Consider the following 23210-nt stretch of genomic DNA (forward strand, 5'->3'; position numbering starts at 1 on the left):
CCAATTTTAATTGCTTCACCATTGGTGGCCATGCCTTCAGCTGCCAAAGCCCTAAGCTCTGGAATTCCTTCCCTTAGCCTTGGACTCTCTTTCCTTTTTTAAGATACTCCTTAAAACCACCATTGACCTACCATAAATCTACTTATGTGGCTCGATGTCAAATTTATTTGTGTTATGACGTGGCAGGTGATATGTGCCAGGCGGACCAAATCCACAAGGGAAACCTGGCCACGCTATCGCAATGGTTTTGCAATTTGTATTTATTACAAGAATATTTGTGTACTGAATTCAGAAGTAATGAGTCCACTAACACCTTTAGAGATTTTAAAAACTAAATTAATACATTTATTAACAAAGGAAATGATTTCAAGCACATACATAAGATTACAGTTACTTAATACTATAATAAATCCCAAAATTCCTAATTAACCTCACTCCCAACTACACATTCCCTTTAAGGCAACAGTTCAAAACAGATTTAAAATTTAAATAGCAAGCCAGCAAGTTTACCACAGCACCCAATCGGCAGTAGAATTCCAAAGGCTTTCCTCCACCTTTGGTTACTGGACACAGCAGACTTCTACAAAAGTGGCTGGAGGCTTCCCAAAGGCTGTTTTACACGGTCCTCTTAGATCTTACATGGCTGCACAACATAGCTTTCCATTTTCTTTATTTATGTTTCTCTCTCTTTAATCTGTAAAGTTATTGTTCTATATGTCTTTGGAAATTTACTTTTCCCATAATATAAAATTATTTTATGTTGCCAATATGCTCAGTATTTTTGGGAAAAATAAACACACTGCTTGGCCTTGCTTATCTTGTTAGTTGTAAACATCCTATTATCCCTTTGAAACCCGAACAACTCCTCACTTTTCTAAAAATGTAAACTTCCTTCACACCTTATATACTAAGACCTCATCCATGTTTACTTATTAGCATTTCAAATGCCTTTTACCCCTAACTTCTTTTGATAATTTCAAGCTTGCAGTCTATCTGACTCTAATTCAATTAAGTCAGCTACACAAACAACCATTCACACTCAAACCCATGAACCTACTTTCAATAAACCACAATAATATAATGAAAAAATGTTAGTTTCATGACACTAGAATGCTCCTCTGAAGCACCTTGAGATGTTTTACTACATCAAAGGTGCTATATAAATACAAGTTGTTGTCGAGACGTACTTTGAAGTTGCAAAAATAGGTCCTTCAACATTCACTGGTTCTCTTGACTAGATTTCCCTTCCTCCAACAAACACACTTCTTAAACTGCCTTTCAATGGAGACTGAGAAGTGACCTGCAGACCTGTAGTTTACAGTAATAGCCACAGTAACACCTAGATTACACCAACTGATTTAAAATAAAAAATATTACATTGAAAAATCTACACAATGAACCAGGTAGCAATTCAGTCGTTAAACTACATATATCCTCAACTACACCCGATTTTAAGAAAGTAACATAGGCTGTGGGTAATGCTGGTGACTGGTCAGGGGTCAAAAGAAAGAGGTAAACATGAGTGAATAGAAGCAAAGAACTAACAATACGTAAAGGAAATAAATTAATTGTTATAAGGGGAAGCAACAATCTACCCTAGTAATTAAAGGGTGAAAATGTAAACACTGACTAAAGAAGCATTCAAATAGGATGAAGTGCCTTTTTTTTAAATGCAATACTCCTACTCATCTGAGCAGAATAGAATGCCTGTGTATCCACAAATGTGATATAATTATGACTAAGAACATTGATGCAATAGCAATAATGGGCCATTAGTAGCTTTCATGTGGTTCTCCCATGGACAAAATGAGTCTAATCTAGTGCTCAGCACCCTCTTTAACATTTACTCCCAACACCCACTCAAGACACATTGCACTTCGGATTTTGTTGTTCACTTTACCCAAGTAATAACCTCCTTTCCTGGTGAAGTATGGTCACAATAAACTGCAGACTCCCCCACTTGACTGACAAAAAGTTCAAAAGCATTGTGATTTTTACAGAGGAACTGTGCTGAGCGGGTTGCTGCAATATACAGTGGATGTATCCCTGGCGGTTTTATTAATCCTGTTAGCAGCCGTATCCTCCATCCAAAATGAAACTATGCTGTGGCTTCAAGATGACTGACTTTCCGGTAAAATTGCTTCAAAATACTCCAGTCATCTGTTTTCAGTAATGGATTGCTACTGCAATTTTGTGGAGATTTTGATTGCCTCCCACATAGGGTCGCTGACTTTCCCGAATTGTCCTGGAAGCTTAATTTTAAAAAGTCTCAGTGAATAGAGGCATTAAATTGGAGATGGGGGAGAAAAGACTTTTTAACTAACAGCCAAGAATCATCCATTCGGGTGACAAAGCCTCTGGTTACAGCACAGCAAGGCCGTGAAGCGCCAGAACGGAGGTGTCACCAGTGATGGGAAGATATGGGGACACAGGCAGTTGACGAGGAAGATCATGTGAGGAAACCTCTCAGAATGCACGCAACCAGAGTTGTCAACCCTGACCACAAATTCAGAAGACACTGCAAGCATTTCTGTTGACTGGGTAACAAGAATATGTTGACTTCCATGGATTTGAGGATTAAAATTCCCAGGTGTTCCACCGGTCTCCACAGGAAACTGGCAATCCTCCAACCCCTATCATAATCAGCAGAGATCCAGTTGTGATAGGGTCTCTGCCGTTTCAATGAGTTTCATCTTTGCCTTGGAAGAGGTACAGCTAGTGCACACCCTTTACAAGGTAGAGGATGGGCCGATGGTGGAACCAGGGGAAGGCGCTCCAAAAGTTCAGTGTTCCTGCTGCTGGACCACGGCGGACAGCCATCTTCCACAAGCCCTGATCCATGATGATGAACTGTTCTCCCACTGACTCCCAAACAGGGTCAGAATTGATAGGTGCTCACAGGCATAATCGTTGCTGGTCCATTCGGATCTAACCCCCAGAAATATCAGGCTTTTTGTGTTTTCTTTTAATAATGGGAAACAATTGACAGTAAAATATTTGATTAAATGTAACGTGAATTGACCATCACCCAACAGTTTTCACGGACTGATATCAAAAGGCAGAGATGGTTCTAATCTGACGTTGTAACTGAGGATGAAAACTGTAAGAAGGAGATATCTTTATGATTTCTTTCCTTTCGGTGCATCTGTCATACATATTGTTCAACACCTGAATTAGTAGGCAGATAATCTGCTCCTCAACCTGTTCCAGTGCTGACCCACAGGATAGTAAGATGATCTGGAGGTTGACTGTGCCTACTGGTATTGCAGTGACCCTGAGCTAACAGAGTGCCTCCCACCGGCTCTCAGTTCCCAGCTAGCTTGTTACAAGTGAGGCCAGCTTTGCAAAGTACTCCCACTCATGATGGAACGGCTGAACTGGCACATTCCATCGTGAACCAGCCCCGATTCTGCTTTTGGGGGTGCAAAATCCATCCTCATGTATTAAGTGTATTAATAGATTTTGTTACCTATACTCAACTATTCCAATGCTTTCCCGGCCAGCCTTCTGGTTCTGTAAACTTGATGTCATCCAAAACTCTGTTGCCATTATCTTAAATTTCACCAAATCTATTGACCCATCACTCCTGTTGACCTATATTGTCTACGAGTCCAGCAATACCTCAATTTAAAAATTCTCATCTTTCCTCCATGGTCTCTCCCCCTCACCCCAATTTCTGTAACCTTCTCCAACACTACAACCCTCTGAGATATCTCCGCACCTCCAATTCTGGCCTCTTGTACATCCCTGACTTTCACCTCTCTACCCTTGGCACTGTGCCGTCGGCTGCCTCAGTCCTACACTCTGGAATTCTGTCCCTAAACCTCTCCATCTCTCTTCCTCTTTTAAGAAACTCATACAAACCAAGCCTTTGGTCACCTGCCCTAATATCACCTTATGTGGCTCAATGTCAGATTTTGTTTGATAATCATTGTGAAATGCCTAGGGAATTTTACTAGGTTAAAGTTGTTTAAAAAATGCAAGTTGTTATTATTACATCTCTTGAATGATGCTCTTCCTGTTAACCGATCCTATTTAACCACCAGCCATGGAACAGCTTCCTTTCCCTCATGAATGGAAAACTGGCTAGAAAATGTCACTGTATTAGAATGCATTCTTTATCATATTGCAATTTCTATGCCTTGTCTCTGCAAACACATCTAGAAGAAAAGCTGTTGCAAGACTCTGTCACAATCTAACAGACTCTAAACAAAATCAAATCCAGATTCTTGATTTTCAATCAGTTTGAATTATAGGTCAAGTGTTTAAATACAGGCTTGTGGCCTTTAGCTTTATTTACTAGATAGGAAACAAAAGTTCAGTTTCTTCTCATCTTATTGTGGTGATGTCATTGGTGCTGGCATCACACAGTTTTCTGATGTACGTATGGGCCAGAATTTTACATTTGGCGTGCGGGTGCGCACCCAGCATGCTGGAACTTAAAATGATGCACGATGACGTCGGGCGTGCGTCCCAGCGTCATTGAGAACTCACGTGATATTTCGATCAGCGGGCATGCGCTGGAGTCGGCTGATTGAAAAGTCTATTAAGGCCATTAAGGACCTAATTAACCTGAATTTTACGCTTCCTGTCCAACCTTATGGTTGGCTCCCCGACCACTCCCGCCAAGCCTGCCCAACGACTGGAAAATCCTGGCCATGAAGTTGGCCAACGTTGGGCCTTCTGCCTGTGTATTGGTCCTGATAGTGCTTCAGTCTGTCTAAAATTACTTCACAGTGGAGGCAGCCATGAATGTTTATGCCTGAGTGGTTAAACATCCTGGCACTAGTTCCAAAACTTAAAAATTAGTGCTAAAACATGCATATGGAGCTGAGTTTCTCCCCCTTCAGAGAGGAGCATCATGACGCGGAAGTGCCGATGAGGATCAGAGGGTAGTCACAGTTCATTCACTGGGCATGTGAAGTAAGGTCAATACACTTACCCCATCTGCAAACGAGGTTATGTCCAGGCAGGAAGGAGTTTGACTTTGTCCTTGCCTCAGTTACTGGTAATGCTGATTCTTTAACCACACATCATTGGCTGTCAAACCACCTGAAATCCTGCAATAAGCTATTAAATAATGCTTTTTTTATATTCATTCATGGGATGGTGACGCTGCTGGCTGGGCCAACATTTATTGCCCATCCCTAATTGCCCTTGAGAAGGTGGCATGAGCTGCCTTCTTGAACCACTGCAGACCCTATGGTGTAGGTACACCCACAGTGCTGTAAAGGAGAGAGTTCCAGGATCAGGATATTTAAACTCCAAGTATCTGAAGTTTTAACAGCAACAACAACTTATATCTATATAGTGCCTTTAACATAATGGAATGCCTCGAGGCAATTCAAACCATAAAGTTGAATCTGATTGACAGCACATCATCATACTACTCTCCTCCCTGTCCCAATCTTACCTGGTCATTAAATCAACAGACTTGTCATTGATTCAGGAGAGAGGAAAAATAATTGCTTCTGCTGAGGAATTGAAAAATAATTTAAAGGATCAGTTGGATTCTCTAAATGGCTTTTTCCGGATAATTTATTCTCGAACGCTACAATCTAACTGTAGAACCTAACTGCTTAAACCGGTACAAAAACAAAAATTGCTGGAAAAATTCAGCAGGTCTGATAGCATCTGTGGAAAGGAGGACAGAGTTAACGTTTCAAGTCCGTATGATTCTTCATAACCGATCCTTGGATCCTAATGGCAATTAGGAATGGGCAACAAGTGGGACCTTTCCAGTGACGCCCAGACTCCATGAAAGAATTAAAAAAATGGAGTTCCATTTATCTGCATTTTCTCAACTAGAAATAGAAAGTACCTGAAACCAGAAAAGCAGCAATTTTAATTGATCCAGACTTGTTCCTGGTACATCCCCTCCGAATCTCTCTCGGCACACTAGTCAGCATACTGTGAACAAGAACACAAGAAATAGGAGCACAAATAGGGACAGGATATTGTCCTTTTCTTTCTTTGTGTTTACTTAAAAATCTGCCATGTACACCTGTCTAAACTTCCTCATATACGCATGTGCCAGATGAAGCTGCACTCTCTGACAGAGGATAATTAAAACATGAATCTTGGTGTCCATAGATACAGCCTTTTAACACCCATAGCATTTGTAATCATCACTGTTGTGCCAGCTGCATAATGATCCTATTTATTTTTCTTGGTAATGATTAATGAACTGACAGAATACCGTATACAATATTGGACTATATTAACAGACGGAATGACAAGTGGTTTCAGATCTCAAGTCAACATTGCAGAAGATAAATTAACAATTTCAAACCAGGAGAGAGCTTTCATTGAAGCCAATTTTCATGTACTTCTAAATTGTTAAGAACTGGTGAAAATCCCACTCTCAAGATCAGATACAAACAGCATTTAGTGTTTCGGCCTAAGATTTGCATAATTATTCACAGCGTCAGGCACCAACTCTGCATCTAGGGAAGACGTGGCAATGGGAGAGAAACGTTGTGCGTAAGGCAAATTTAAAGGAATGGGGACAATTAAAAGAAATGGTCACAATTGGCAGATAAAATTATTCAACTGCTGAAGTTGAGGTACTGTGTCTCTGTACATCAGAGACTACTTAAATACCTGGCAATGCGGTGATTGTGGTGCTTGGGTCTTTTGACTCTGAAGTCAGGAAGCACCCAGCTTGGGTTAAGCATGTATCCCATTTCTTATTGAATCAATGTAATTCCCAGGAGACATTTTTATGACATATTTCTATCACACCAAGACATGTTGAATCTTTTGCTAGATTTCTCTGCTCCACCAATATGTGGTCAACCACAGTTTGACATATGGACAGGTGATTCAGATTTGTACGATTCCCAGCAAGAATGAACAAGTTCAACAGAATAGATAGGCAGTGGGAAATCTTCAAATATGAGATGAATATGAAGTGTACTCTTTGAGTACAGTACAGCTACAACACTAGTATTTTCCTGACAATGGAGAAAATTGCTCAGCTATGTCCTGTACACAAAAAGCAGGGAAATCCAATTCGGCCAATTACTGCCCCATAAGTCTACTGTCAATCACTAGCAAGATGATGGAAGGTGTCATCGACAGTGCTATCAAGAGGCATTTCCTCAGCAATAATCTGCTTGGCAATCCTCAGATTGGGTTGCGCCAAGACCACTTGACTCCAGGCCTCTTTATAGTCTTGATGAAAACATGGACAAAAGAGTTCAATCCAGAGGAGAGGCGAAAGTGACTGCCCTTGACATCAAGGCAGCATTTGACCAAGTGTAACATCTAAGAGCCTTAACAAAATTAAATCCAATGGGAATCGGGGGGAAACTCTCCCCTAGCTGGTGTCATCCTAGCACAAAGGAAGTTAGTTGTGATTGTTGGAGGCCAATCATCTCAGCCCAGGACATCACTGCAAAAGCTTATCAGGGTAGTGTCCTGGGACCAGTCATCTTCAAGTGCTTCATAAATGACTTTCTGTCCAACATTGCGCAGAGTTCAATGCCACTTGCAACTCCTCAGCCCACATGCAGAAAAACCTGAACAACGTTCAGGCTTGAGCTGATAAGTGGCAAGTAACAATCACATTGCAAGTGCCAGACAATGACTGGCTCCAACAAGAAAGAATCTAACCATCTCTCTTTGGTGTTCAATGGCATTACCATAGCCGAAACCTTCACCATCGACGTCCTGGGGTCATCATTGACCAGGAACAACTGGACCAGCCATTTAAATGCTGTGGCTATTAAAGCATTTTTAATGGTCAGTGGCTGGAAATTCTCCAATGAGTAATTCACCTCCTGACTCCCTAAAGCCTGTTCACCATCTACAAGGCGCAAGTCAGGAGTGTGATGGATACTCTCCACTTGCCTAGGTGAGCGCAGCTGGAATGACACTCAAGAAACTCGACATCATCCAGGTCAAAGCAGCCCGCTTGATTGGTATCTCATCTACCACTTTAACCATTCATTTCTGCTACCATTGATGCACACTGGCAGCAGTGTGTACCATCTACAAGATGCACTGCGCAACTCACCGAGGCTCCTTCAACAGTACTTTCCAGACCTGTGACCTCTACCATCTCTAAGGACGAGGGCCATGGATGCGTGGGAATGTATCACCACCTGCAAGTTCCTTTCCAAATCACACATCATCCTGACTTAGAACTATACTGCTGTTCCTTCACTGTCACTGGGTCAAAATCCTGGAAATCCCTTCTTAACAGTACTGTGGGCGTAGCTACACCATATGAACTGGAGCGGTTCAAGATGGTAGCTCACTACCATCTTCCCACAGGCAATTAGGGATAGGCAATAAATGCTCGCCTAGTCAGAGATTACAGCCCATTTTCAACAGGACCTAACTGAGAAATACCACACCCTTGAAGCATCATTCAACCCTTAAACACACTTGTTTAATTTCCACCTTTTCCCTTCTATATCACCAGCTTCTTTAAGTGGTTTCAAAAACACTTCCCTTTGAAATTTCCCACCCTGCAAAAATGCAGCTTTTGTATCAATTTACATTCCCAGGAATATGTTGCTAAAAGAGTTAAGAAAATCTTCAAGCTCACTTTTCCTGCAGTGAGGGAATCCACTCTGACATCTTGATCACCAAGTCCCTCTTCGAAATCTCGAACCACTAGTCTGGCTTTAGCCTTATACGTGCTACCAGAAAGTACCTTTTCTGTGCATATCCGTCTCTATGATTAGGCTGGCTGCCCCGTCTGGTATTTCAGAGTATTCACCAAATTCTTTCCAACTCTTTTTGTTTGGCATCCTTTATGACTTATCTTCTAATATGTTAATAGCCACTAAAACTTCTCGATCATATGGGCTTCTACTTCCAGTTGCATTCCTAGCCTGTTATATGGTCCTTGTTTTTATCAGACTAGCCTTCTGCTTGTCCTCCTTTCTTTTTCTGGACTACTACTACATGATCACTCCATCCTAAAATCAGCACCCTTTCACAAGTCCATGATCTTTTCACAGGGTCATGATCACTGCCTGTGCCACTTTCAGAACTCTCACTGTTTTCTCACCTTCCACATCTTTACCTCATTTTACCAATCCATGGGTCTTAGCTTCTGTCCCTCATCTTGCACATTCAGCCAATGTTTGCATTTGCCAGTGGCTTTTCCTGCTCTCCCTATAAATGGTGGCATCCCTCCATTCACTGGCCCCTTCTGGCATATATGTTACCCTCATGCCAACTTTGGGTGGTTGTCCTTTGGGATAAATAGCCTTATCCTGTGCTTCAGTATCACTTTGTTCATATTCAGTCAGCCCTTTATCTGCCGTAATCTGCTGCTTATAATTTTCCAACATATGTGCATGCAAAGTGCGTGGTGCCTCTTCAATTTCTGTTAACTGTTCAGATTCTGTAAATGTATAATCAGTGCCAATTAGCCTTGAAGAATGTACCTCAACAGTTTGATTGCCATGTTGTAAAATTACTGTTTTTCCATCACTGTCTATAACCTTACCCAGGCTTTTCCACTCATTTTGCCCTTCTCTTTGTAATATACCATGTCCCTTTATTAAAATTTACTTCTGCTGGCCTTATGTAGTGCTGTAGGGCCCGTCAAATTTTCTCTGAAACTTCAGCCTTGATAAAAGCCCTTTGCCCTGCATGCAGGACATTCAAGTGCTCAGAAAAAATTGAACTAATTGTAGTCCCTTCCAAGTCCAGGGGATGATCCCACGCCACTGAAGCCATTTTTGGATTTTTCCCATAAACTAATTGATAGGGACTGTAAACCTCAAGCATTTGAAGTGAATCTTTCACATGGGCTGCCCGCCAGGGCAGGTCAGTTTACAGGCTGGTTGGTCAGCTAAGATTTTGCGAAGCATGTCATCACTTACTGTGTTATTTCTTTCACAAGTCCCATTACTAAAGGGGACTTTCAGCTGCTGTATTCATTACTACAATGTTCATATTTTTACACACACTTTTAAATTCATTATTGACAAAATCTCCCCCATTGTCAGATAGGAATTTAACTGGTACTCCCAGTTTAGTTCCTATCCATTTTTCCATTGTCTTGTCAACAATTACCTTTTTTTTCCTTTTCTATATATTACTGTTGACAGACTGACTCTAGTTGTCATGTCAGTGAAGTGTAAGAGAAAAATGTTTTTGTCCTTATCCCAAGCCTTCAAGTCCATTGCTACAATTTCATTAAAGTCTCTTGCTAATGGGAGACTCACTACAGGTCGTGATGGTACCACCTCTATTTTTTACACACAATTGCATTTCTCACTGATCTCTTGTAAAAGTTTAGTACATTCATCATACATTACCCCTGCATCCTTTAGTAGAATTTTTAACCGATAACAAATTGGATGGGAAAACTGTAGTTCTAATAAAATTTGTCTTTTTTCCTTTAAACTCCTACTCCCTGATGTCATCAACACTTCTTTAACATTGTGATTAGAAACGTTAGGTCTTGTATAGAACCTTGATGAGGCCACAACTGGAGTACTGTGTGCAATTCTGGTCACCACATTATAGGAAGGATGTGATTGCACTGGAGGGGGTGCAGAGGAGATTCATCAGGATGTTGCCTGGGATGAAACATTTAAGTTTTGAAGAGAGATTGGATAGACTTGGGTTGTTTTCATTGGAGCAGAGAAGACTGAGGGGCGACCTGATCGAGGTGTACAAGATTATGAGGGGCATGGACAGGGTGGATAGGGAGCAGCTGTTCCCCTTAGTTGAAGGGTCAGTCACAAGGGGGCATAAGTTCAAGGTGAGGGGCAGGAGGTTTAGGGGGGTTGTGAGGAAAATTTTTTTACCCAGAGGGTGGTGACAGTCTGGAATGCACTGCCTGGGAGGGTGGTGGAGGCGGGTTAGCCTCACATCCTTGAAAAAGTACCTGGATGAGCACTTGGCACGTCATAACATTCAAGGCTATGGGCCAAGTGCTGGTAAATGGGATTAGGTAGGGGGTCAGGTGTTTCTCACGTGTCGGTGCAGACTCGATGGGCCGAAAGGCCTCTTCTGCACCGTGATCCTGTGATTCTGAAGGGGATATACTAATGCCTGATTCTATAAACTGTAAATCTACAGATTTCGCAAAAACAATTGCCTTATCGTGTTCCATATCTAATTTCATTTGAGCCTTCTTCATAGACAGCGTACTCAACAGTAAGGGTACTTCACTGGATACTACATGCTGATAAAATGGTTTACCCCAGCTATTTTACACAGAATCACCACTCTCTTTAGTGACTTTAACATGTTATTGTTCCCGAATGTGAAGTAAGTAGAATTTTCATATCCCTTAACCTTACTTCGATCTTTACTATTTAGAGAATCCAAGTAACACTTTAACCAATCTGCTCCACATACTGTGGACGTGCATCCACTGTTTAACATAGCACAATAGAATACGTATGGACTAAAGCTTCTGGTGACCAGTACAATTCCTTCTGAGTGATCATAATCATCATCTTCCACTCTGAATCTTCCTTGTTATGTGTCATTTCAAAATCTCTGGTTATTCCATTTCAGACAATTCATTGCATAATGATATTTCGAGTCACATCTGAAACACCTGTTTACCATTCCTCAATTATTCCTGGCGTTCATGCTTCTGCCATAGTTACCCAATTCCTGTCATCTGTTACAGCTACCAAAAGGTTCTCTATCCTCATTTCTTTTACCTGTGGCTCTTCTTTCTTACTGATGCTTTCACCGCATAGCTAAACTGTTTCAAAATGCTACCAACATTGAATCCTCCCATTTTTGTGTTACTGCTGAATGTCCCATTGGTGCCATGAAAGTGGCTGAAAATGAATGTTTCCTCAGAAAAAAATTTTTAAATTTCAGACATATGTTCCAAAAGTATATCTCTTTCTGAGAATCCAACTCCAGTCAAGACCAGGAGCCTATCCATGTTCTATACTTTAGCACAATCCAACAATTTGAAAGTAAGCACTGAATTAGGGATCTCCAAATAGAATTTCTGCAATCTTGTAAATAATCTGTTAAATTCTATGATATATTCTTCTTTGGAATAACCGTCCATCCTTCTAAATTTATCAAAGTCTGATCATGCCTCACATGCATTTAACAGATCATCTTTCTTATACATTTTGTCCATAAATTTTAGAAGTTTATCCAAACCATCCTCCATGTCCAAATGATGAGCCTCTAGCTCCTAAAATACTTTGTACCTGATCCTGCTTCAGGTGGGAAGCGAAAGTGCCAAGGCCATACATTGCTTTTCCTTTGGTGAGGACATAACCCATGATCATATATTCACTTCATTCCTTCATTGGTCATAAGGTTCAACTTCACAAAACAACCATGGAAAATCATACCCAGATACTTTGCACTTTGTTTCAGCTGTTCTTCTCCAAAGTAACTCCAATTACAACCTTTTGTCTGAAAATAAATCTTAGTTTCCAAGCTTCACCTTTAGGCCAACCATTCTCTGTTACTAATGTTAACAGTTCTGATGAAGGGCCATATGGACTCGAAACGTCAACTGTATTCCTCTCCGCAGATGCTGTCAGACCTGCTGAGTTTTTCCAGGTATTTCTGTTTTTGTTAACAGAATCCAAGCCAGTTAGCAAAGTCAAAACCAAGGCAGAGCTTTGCTTTACCAAGAGAGTTTATTGACTTTGTTCCATCTCATACCTCTCCTCCCACACCCAGTATCCCCGCCAAAGTACTTAATTAAACAATGCCCTTCACCAGTGTATCTTAACAGTATAAACAATATAATTAACATACTATTAACAGATTTCCTTTTCTTTAAATAATAAATTTTATAACACACTCAAGTAATTTTAAACCAAATCAAAGAGAAAAAAATGATTTTCCACATTTTGTACAATCCATCATAATACAAGAGTCCCTCTTCTAGGACCTCCAACAATTTCTTCAGTCAAGCATTCCTTTTTGTAAAACAGTCCAATAATTGGTGACTTGCAATGACCTATTTTATCTTTTCTCTCTAAAATTTGTTTTATGCTAGCAAGGTCAATTTTTAACCTCTTCCCCCTCTCTCAACATCATGGGGGTTACCATTGACCAGAAACTGAAGTGGAACAGCCATATAAATACTGTGGCTACAAGAGCAAGTCCAAGGCTGGAAATTCTCTGTTGAGTAACTCACCACCTGACTTCCCAAAGCATGTCCACCATCTACAAGGCACGTCAGGAGTGTGATGGAATACTCTGCACTTGACTGGATGAGTGCAGCACCATCAACGCTCAAGACACCATCCAGGATAAAGCAGCCTGCTTAATTGGCACCCTATCTACCACTTCCAAAATCCACTCCCTCCACTACCAACGTACAGTGATAGCAGTGTGTACCATCTACAAGATGCACTGCAGCAACTCACCAAGGCTCCTTCGACAGCACCTTCCACACCCACAACCTCTACCAACGAGAAGGACAAGGACAGCAAATGCATGAGAATGCCACCGCCTGCAAGTTCCCCTCCGAGCCACACACCATCCTGACTTGGAACTATATCACCAATCCTTCACTGCCCCTGAGTCAAAATCCTGGAACTTCCTCCTAAACAGCATTGGGGTGTATCTACACCACATGGACTGGAACGGTTCAAGAAGGCAGCTCACCACCACCTTCTCAAGAGTATTTAGGGATGGGCAATAAAAATGCTGGCCTGGCCTCCGATGCCTGCATTCCAGGAAAGTATTCAAGGTCCTTGGATACACTTAACACCAAAAAGGTACAAACAAAAAACTACTGCGGATGCTGGAAATCCAAAACAAAAACAGAATTACCTGGAAAAACTCAGCAGGTCTGGCAGCATCGGTGGAGAAGAAAAGAGTTGACGTTTCAAGTCCAATGACCCTTCAACAGAACTGAGTGTAGTTAGGAGAGGGGTGAAATATAAGCTGGTTTAAAGTGGGGGGCGGGGGGGGGAGAGAAGTTGAGGGTGGGGTGGTTGTAGGGACAAGCAAGCAGTAATAGGAGCAGATAATCAAAAGATGTCACAGACAAAAGGATCAAAGAGGTGTTGAAGGTGGTGATATTATCTAAGAAAAGTGCTAATTAAGAATGGATGGCAGGACACTCAAGGTACAGCTCTAGTGGGGGTGGGGTGGAAAGACTGACAAGGTATTAGTTGTAGATTTAAAAATAATGGAAATAGGTGGGAAAAGAAAAATCTATATAAATTATTGAAAAAAACAAAAGGGAGGGGGAAGAAACGGGGTGGGGATGGGGGGAGGGGGAGTTTAAGATCTAAAGTTGTTGAATTCAATATTCAGCCCAGAAGGCTGTAAGGTGCCTAGTCGGAAGATGAGGTGTTGTTCCTCCAGTTTGCGTTGGGCTTCACTGGAACAATGCAGCAAGCCAAGGACAGACTTGTGGGCAAGAGAGCAGGGTGGAGTGTTAAAATGGCAAGCGACAGGGAGGTTTGGGTCTTTCTTGCTGACAGACCGCAGGTGTTCTGCAAAGCGGTCGCCCAGTTTGCGTTTGGTCTCTCCAATGTAGAGGTACATGTTGACAATCTCTCTCTCACTCCAGTCACATCAGTTTTGATGGCATAGCATTCCAGAGTTTCTTTTCAACCTACCAATCCACTATACCCAATCTGGTCGTCTGATACAAGCTCTCAGCTCTTTCGCATGTCTGTGTTATTCACACTGCTTTTTAGGATTCAGACCCTTGTAGTTTGCTCATACATCGCTTCCCCAAGAACTTCTGGAATTCTATTGTCTAAATTGGGGCACAGAGAATAAGGCTGAAAACAAGTGACATTAAGTTTGTACAAAACATGGTTAGGCCACAGTCAAAGTACTGTGCAGTTTTAGATGCTTTATAAAAAAGAACATTAAAGCCTTAAAGTATTCAGCGTAGATTCATTGGGATGATGTCAAGGATCGGAAATTATCATGATGAAGACAGACTTCAGATACTGGGTCTATTTCCATAAAAGCAAAGAAGGCTATGAGGAAATTTCATTAAAGATTTATAAATTATGAAGAGTTTTGATAGAATATAGATTACAAACGGTGCAATGAATGGAGAAAGACTATTTTCTTTAGTTGGGATTATCCATAAATACCACACAGCCAATCTTCAGGCTAAAGCTCTTGGTCAAGTTTATTTACAGGATAATTTCAAAGAAGCAGAAAAACACAGCAAGTTATAGCAATTTAATTTTTGACTGAAACAATACCCAAATTGTTTCAAAACATTTAATTTAGTCCAGTATTTTGGTCTTTTCTTTCAGTAGCTTTTGACTGAATCTTGTCTAAAACGTGTTATCTGGATGAAGACTCCATAAAGCTTTTTTCAGCCAGCGCTACCATCCAATTATGAATTGATTTTAGCCTCAATGTAGAAGCAAGCTGATTTACTTATACAGTTTCTTCTCAAATGGTCAGACAGCTAAGATAGTAATCATTTCTGCCACTTAACTATGCAAGATGTGAATAGAAGTCTTCTGATGGCTCACTTACCTTTGACACATGGCCATGACAAAGATGAACTTGTCTGCTGTCATGTAAACAGCTGGTCTGTCTAGAAATTGTGGATATTTTCTGGATCATTTTATGTATTGAGCATCTCCCAATCACAAAGTCAAAAGAAAACAGTTAATCATATCTTTTTTTCTTTACTTGCCTATTTCTGTCTATCTGAAGTTGTAGATAATGCAGTAATTGACCTCACTGAGCACATGATGAAGCTCTGCTTCCATTACAGAAGGATCCCAAATTATAAAGTTTGCAATCTCCACCCAGTTTCTAGTGGGTGCAACACAAAATTATTCATAATTTGGCACAAATTAGTACTAAATTAGTACTCTTGCTCAGAGAGGGAGGCTCCAAAATTGCTAGTATGGGAAATAGTGCACTTTCAAACTAGTAGAGGGAGTTTTACTCTTCATCTATACCTAACCTGGGATTGCTTGTTGCTAACACTGGGCACATTGACAAATCTTTCTGGGATGAGCACAAAGGGAAAAATTTACATTTGTACCGTTCAATGGAATTGGGGTTAAGGCCTGCCTTTGGATCATTAAATAGATAGGGTAACACCACTGTTAAAATAGTGCAGAGAGGAACTTGGTACAAGTGTCTTAAACATTCATGCATCAATGTTACTGACAGTAATTTCTAGCCTTCTATCCTTACGATTTTCTGTTATGTTATAATTTTTTTATGTGTTGAGGCTAACCAATTTCTCCTCAAACCAAAGCAAATGAAAGTAATAATATGTTTATTATGGTGCTGCATGAACATCCACAGCATTTTGGGCCAACTTAATACATGTCATACCTGTTGATCTAGAATATTAAGGAACTGCAGACAAATAAAAATGTAGCAACATGCTTGTTTTTATCTGCTGTGCCTCAGACAAAATTCCATGACAATTAAAGATCCTGAGAAAGTTTGAATCTTCTCTGCATTTGGCAGCTGATAAATACAGTTTCGAATATTTTCACAGCTATTATCGCGCTTCAAAGCATTTTCAAATCTAAGCAAATAGTCATGTTTAAGCAACTGGGATTTTCAGTTATTGTTTTCTTTTCAGACTGTAGCTGAACTTCAGACTACTATTACATCCTTAAGGGAAGAGAACAGCCGACAGCAGCTGGCTACAGAGAGACAGCTCCAAGAAGCTGTGGGAAGATTTGAAAATGAGAAGAGGCTGTTGATTAGAGATAATGATAGAGGTATCAAGGTAATCAAAGGGATTTTTAATACCCTTGTGTTCCTCTTGTACTGCAAATGTTGATGGAAGTACCATTTTATCTGATTGTTGTGGTATTGGAGCGTAACAAGGTTTGTACATCCAGCCAGGCAGATAGTACTTCATAGAGCCAACTAGCTTTCTCATGAGACTTGCTCAAATATTATTTACCTCTGCCTTCTTGTGGTTCTCAGTTCAAGAGTGATGTAGGCTGCCAATGACTTCTCCTCATTTGCTCACACAGTCACCAACAGTGTATCCTAAGGGCTAGCTTTGATCTCTCCTCACTAGCTACAAACTACCCAGGCAAGGTCAGCTTCTAGATACATGCCAATGTCACCTAACTCTACTTCACTGCCTCCTTCCTGGATTCAAAGGTTGTTCACACGTTTTGAAGTCAAATGCCAAAAACTGCAGATGCTGGCAATCTGAAACAAAAACAGAAAACGATGGGAACAATCAGACATGTCTGTTAGTACCTGTGGAGAGAGAAACAGATGAGTTAACAAGGTGTAGCCCCTTCATGTAGAACTGGATGCATTCTCAGATTACCTGTTTGAGATGAAGATTTAGATGAAGCAAAATTTCCTCCATCTGAATATTGGCAAGCCCAAGGCCAGTCTCTTTTACATGAAAATTACATAACAGAAACTGACCATTGAGTCCTAACCTGTTTTCCATAACATGATGGAATGGGTAAAGTAAAATAACAGATGAATTTCAGTCAATGTGAAGCGTACATTTTGATTTTAAAAAGAACTACTTTCAGGGAAATCTGCATACAAGCAGTAGTCCTAATCCCATGATTTTATTTCTTCCCAGGTCCCTTAAATTACCTTTTCTCCAACCACCTATTCTTCAAAGTTTTTATGATCTCAGCCCCAATCACAAACTTTAATAGTGCATTCCACAGCAGTACAACCCTCTGTAAAAACAAGATAATCCTGTTTTTGTTCTAAATCTCTGATATTTAGTTTTATATATGTATCCCCTCATTCTAGACCTCAATTCCATTATTATCCACTTGTTCCATCCCTTTGTGATCTTAAACACCTCGTCAGATCATTGCATAATCTCCTCTATTCCAATGTAAACACTCCCAATTTTTCAAATCTTTCTATTTGTTTCTCCTCATACCTGGCAACATCCTGGTAGATCTTTACCATTACAATCTAAGGCAGTGCAGTGCAGGTCCTAAACACTCGAATGACAAAGTTTTTCCTCGTGTTCGACTGATCTAGTTAAATCAGTTTTCAGTTGCCTGTATTTTGAAAAAATATCTCAGTCTTAAAATTTGAATTGATTGCACATTGGGGAGGAACAAGACTCCATCACAGTGGCATCCAGAAGGAATGTTGCTGTACTCTTCAAGACTTACAGTAACATTTTGCAGCAAAATAAGAAAGACTTGAGCAAATTCCAAATTCACTTAACACAAATGTTCTGTGGAAAGAAGGACTTTTATGGTAGTGCACATTCAGGCATCATTACACAGTGTTACGGAATGGTGGGGTGCAATTTTGATTCCCCACCCCACCCAGCTCCCAAGTTGAGAACTTCAAGGAGCAGGAGTGTTGCATTTGACGAGTTCAGTTCTCCCCTGCTGCTGCAAGCAGAGATTGGCAAATGGTGTTGGCTAAGAGGCTCACTGCCAGTCCACATACTTGTGTGCATGAGATATTCAAATAGGGTGATGGAAGAATGGGGAGATCAGTAAGAGGAGAGAAATGGTTTTTCGAAAGCATTCATATATGGGGATGTGTATACTGAAAAACAATGGCCCCGATATTTGAGGAGGGATTGGGTACAGGCGTTAACTGCTGGGGAACCTGGAAATTCCAGGCATGTGGAGGTCCTGCCAAAATTAATGGGAATTAATTAGAAATTTTTTAATGGCACCCTGTCAGTACCCAGCCAGATTGAAGGTGAATTGCCTGTGAAGCAGGCAATTCTATTGCAGGAAAGCCTGAGGTAGAAGGCCACAGCTGGGGACCACTGGGACGGTTCTCAGCAATCAGAGAAGATCGGGGCAGATGAGGCTCACAGTACGGCAGAAGGAAAGGGGAAGGAGAAATCATGGGAGTAATATGATGGTCATGGAAGTCTGAAGATCGGGGGAAAGAGAAATCAGGAGTACTCTGAAAATCAGGTGAAAGAGAATATTGGGAGGGAGAGATCACTGGGGAGATCAGGGAAGAAGGGCTCGTAGGGTGGGAGAGACCGTGGGAAAGAAGAGATCACATTGGGGAGTGTCTTTGCATTGGATCATGTCTTCGCATTGGATCACATGGAGGGAAACAATTGAAGAAAAGGCACATTTGCTTGATGGGCCAGGAGGAAAACACTCCTGCTCCTCCTGGAACTCAAGCAGATTCCTTCTCAAGGGCAGCTAGGGATGGGCAATAAATGCTGGCCCAGCCAGTGAAGTCCACATCCTGTGAATGAATTTTTTAAAAATCTGGGAAAACCTGTACCTACTGGATCTAGCAGCTATTACCTCTCTTTAGCTGCTAGGTTTTCTGAGCCCTAGGAAACTTGGCAAGGAGTCGTTAAATTCAAAAGACTCCCAAAATCTGAGGAACAGAACCTTATATAAATATTTGAATCATTGTCAGCCTAAGTGGGTTGCACTCTTGCTTCTGAGTCACAAGATTGTGGGTTCAATCCAATTCCAGGAATTGAGCACAAATATCTAGGCTGACACACCAGCGCAGTACTGAGGCAGTGCTGCACTGGCAGAGGTGCCATCTTATGGTGAGACATTGAACCGAGTCAATCTGACCTTTTCGGATGGACGTAAAAGATCGCAGGGCATTATTTCAAAGAACAGCAGGGGAATTATCCCGTGTCCTAGTCAATATTTATCTCTCTCAATCAACATCACAGAAACAGATCATCTGGTCTTTATCACACAGCTGGTTGGGTGAGCTTGCTGTGTGCAAGTTAGCTGCCACGTTTTCTCCATTACAACAGTGCCGGCAATTCAAAAGTACTTTGTTGACTGTAAAGCACTTTTGGATGTCCTGAAGTCATGAAAGGCACCATATAAATGCAGGTTCTGTCATATTGACCCATCTCTCCAGACTGGGTTACTCAACTAATCCCAATCATGGTTGAACTGGAACCAGTTGCATTCACAGTAGGTTGGGGGTCAGGTTTAAAGTTTTTGCAAATCCAACCCCCCACCCCTGCCCAAAACACAGTTCCACTTGTCAGGGGTAGGGGGTTAAAATTACCCCTAATATATCCAATATAATTATTATTGTTCTCGTTGTTTTATCTCCACTAGTCAGGTACATCAAACTGTTCTGCATCATCAGCCATATGTTTGGTTCTTTGTGGGGCTCTTCCAGTCCACATACTGTACTCATAAAAATCATCATCATAATATGTTGATTGTTTTTTATTCCTTACTTGTCTGTTGCATTTTTTTCTCTTTTGCCAGCTGTCTCAGTTCTGATGAAGGGTCATCAATGACCCAAAACGTTAACTCTGTTTTTCTCCACAGATGCTGCCTGACCTGCTGAGTATTTCCAGCGTTTTCTGTTTGTATTCAAAGAGCCAACGCAGGCGTGTTGGGCTGACTGGCTGCCTTCTGTACTGTAAGATTTTGTGTGCAGGTTTAGTTTAAAAAAATAAAAAGATCTGATTTCCTGACAACTCGATGAGTAAATGCAATGCTGGTGTGACATAGAGCTGTTCAAGCCAGGAAGGCCCATGCTTTAGTCCTAGCAGCGCTGCCTGCAGAAATGATGTTTTATATATACAGGAGATTAAGGGTTAGCAGCCTGAGATAATTCTGGAACATTGTGCTCATCACTTTAGAGAAAAGCATACCACAAAAATAGTTTTGAGCTTGTCATTTAAGGAAATGTAACAAAGGCCTAATTGGGAGGTCACAAGTTCTAGCCTGAGGCTTCCTGTCACTCCCACCACAGATGAAAAGAGAAAATTCTGAAAATACACAGCAAGTCCATTAGCATCTATAAAGAAAAAATGTTTAGGGTGTGACCCTTCAGCAAAACTGAGAGATACCCAACAATTTGAATACATTTAGGGGGAGAAAGGGAAGGGACAAAAAAAATCAACAAACATTTCAAACACAGTAAAAAGTTAACTCCCATTTTACTTGCTTTGTTAGGATGAGTCTGGTGACTGGTGCACCATGTGCTGGTGAGGGGTTCCATATTCAGAGCAAGAAATCCATAAATCCTCTGAATTGCTGTTCTGGGATTAAACTTCCTATTGATGGTAATAATAATAATCCTTACATTACATATCACATTGTCACATCAAGACAAGTCAGAGTGCTTTACACAATGGATTACCTTATGTAAAGGAGTAACTATTATATAGGGAAACCTGGCAGCCACTCGACTCCAGCAGTGAGATGAATGCAGTTAATCTGCTGTTTGATGGTGTTGATTGAGAGAAGAATATTGGCCAGGACATGAAGAAAGTTACTGGCTCATCAGTTAGGATCTTTTATGTTCACCTAACCAGTGCAGGCAAATGGGGCCTTGAAAGAATGGTTACTGGACCCAGTGGGAAGAAGCAGAATATAGTGTGCTTCATTTCCCCACTTTGCAATAGTGACTACAATTCAAAAGTACCTCGTTGGCTGGGAAACGGCAGACAGGAATCCTGCAGGATTAGGTATTACCTCAGGTTTATAATGCATACAATCCTATTACAGGTTAGTTTTTTTAATTTAGCCACCTTTAAGTGTAGGCTGTGCCTTCCAATTCTACTGTACTGGCCAAAATGAAATTGCTTGTCATAGTCTTAATTATCTAGTCCCTTTAGAATCATAACAACAGTAATGATATGCATCTCACTTTTTTACACTGAGAATATGACCAATTTACATAATTCCTTCTCATATTCAAGTCCCTTCATCCCCCTCATCACCAGGCTGCTCCTGTATCGTCTCAATAGCTGCAATGTCCATTTTGTATTGTGTCAACCAGAACTAGGCACAGAATTCTAAGTTGAGTTGTACCAATGATTTATAAAGTGCAGAATTGCAACACTGTTTTGTCTCAAAATTGAGCTACTAATTCACCACGATATCTATTTGCATTACTTACTGCCACCGAGCATTGTTGGGTTAGCTTCAATTTATTGTCAATCGAGACCCCCAGATCTCTTTCATTTTCCATGCAATATTATTCTTTGCTTCCATTTAAGTAAAAATCCCTTCCTTTTGTCATCATGTGAAGCACTTTATTTGGAACAAACCATTTAATAAATACGTATGTCAGCACATTGAAGAGCGGAAGAAAAATATGTGAGAACACAATCAAAGAAAATGTAGGAATGTACAACCATTGAAACACGTGGCTCAGAGAAGCAACACTGTGGTACAGAACAAAAACAGAATTACCTGGAAAAACTCAACAGGTCTGGCAGCATCGGCGGAGAAGAAAAGAGTTGAAGTTTCGAGTCCTCATCAGTTACCCCGCCCGCTATGGTGTGGAGTAGTTCGTAAGTAGACTTAAACCTTGAGTATGTAGAAAAGAGGTTAAGTGCACTAGCATGGAGTGCAGCTGGTTTCTGAGTGTAATTACTGCGAGTTTGGAAAGCAGGAGTTAAAAAACTGCATGAGAGGGCTGAGTTTGAAAAAATGCAAGTGACATCACAGGAGAAACATAAAGGGGGCAATTTTCTGGCCCCTGTCAAAAGAATTTTGGCTGGGCCATTGAATCTCCTGTGGCGGGTCCTGCCAGGACGGAGCCGGAAAATCCCGACCAAAGTCATTGGTTGGTGAGAAACTGCTTTTAGGGAGGGTCTTTAAGTAGCTAAAAGTTAAAAAAAACGCATTCTTTTTAAACGAAGTAGCTACTTGGATTTAAGTAAGAAACACAAGCAATAGAGAAGTAAAGTCAAGGCCAGGTAAAATAAAGTAGTATAAGTAAACCAAAGTAAAATTAAGTTAACATAAAGGAAGTAAATTGAAGCCATGGCAGGACAGCTTAGTTGTGAGGAATGGGTGTTCTGTAATATGTGGGAAGTTGTGGATGTTACTGGTATCCTAGATGACCACAAGTGCAGGAGGTGTCACCAGCTGCAGAAACTTAAGCTCTGGGTTTTGGAGCTTGAGCAGTGGCTGGAATCACTGTTGCACATCTGCAAGGCTGAGAGCTACGTGGATAGTACATTCAAATAGTGGTCACACCACAGTTAGGAACCTGGAGGCAGAAAGGGAATGGGTGACCGCCAAGCAGTCCAAGAGAACTAAACAGATATTGCAGGAGTCCCCTGGGGTCCCACTTGTCAATCGGTTTTCGGTTTTGGAAATTGGTGAGAGCGCTGGTTCCTCGGGGGAGTGCAGTCAAAGCTAAGTTTGTGGCACCACAAGTGGCTCTGCTGTACAGGAGGGGAGGAAGAAGAAAGGAAGAGCAATAGTGATAAGGAATTCGTTAGTTGGGAGAGCAGACAGGCGCTTCTGTGGCTATAGACATGACTCCGGGATGGTACGTTGCCTCCTTGGTGCCAGGATCAAGGATGTCACGGAACAGCAGCAGGACATTCTTCT

The 23210-nt window shown here is 41.1% G+C and overlaps 1 protein-coding gene across 8 annotated transcripts in view; it reads left to right on the forward strand.

Annotated features, from left to right (window-relative positions):
- cep112 (centrosomal protein 112) overlaps positions 1 to 23210 on the forward strand; it is a 432841-nt gene that overhangs the window by 363025 nt on the left and 46606 nt on the right. For all 8 annotated transcript variants that reach the window (XM_078529029.1, XM_078529025.1, XM_078529028.1 and 5 more), the window contains one exon: positions 16514 to 16663. In XM_078529029.1, the coding sequence (XP_078385155.1) occupies positions 16514 to 16663 (150 nt within the window). The remainder of the gene's footprint in view (positions 1 to 16513; positions 16664 to 23210) is intronic.

This window comes from Cetorhinus maximus, chromosome 24 (genome assembly GCF_964194155.1).
Source record: "Cetorhinus maximus chromosome 24, sCetMax3.hap1.1, whole genome shotgun sequence".
Lineage (NCBI taxonomy): Eukaryota > Metazoa > Chordata > Chondrichthyes > Lamniformes > Cetorhinidae > Cetorhinus > Cetorhinus maximus.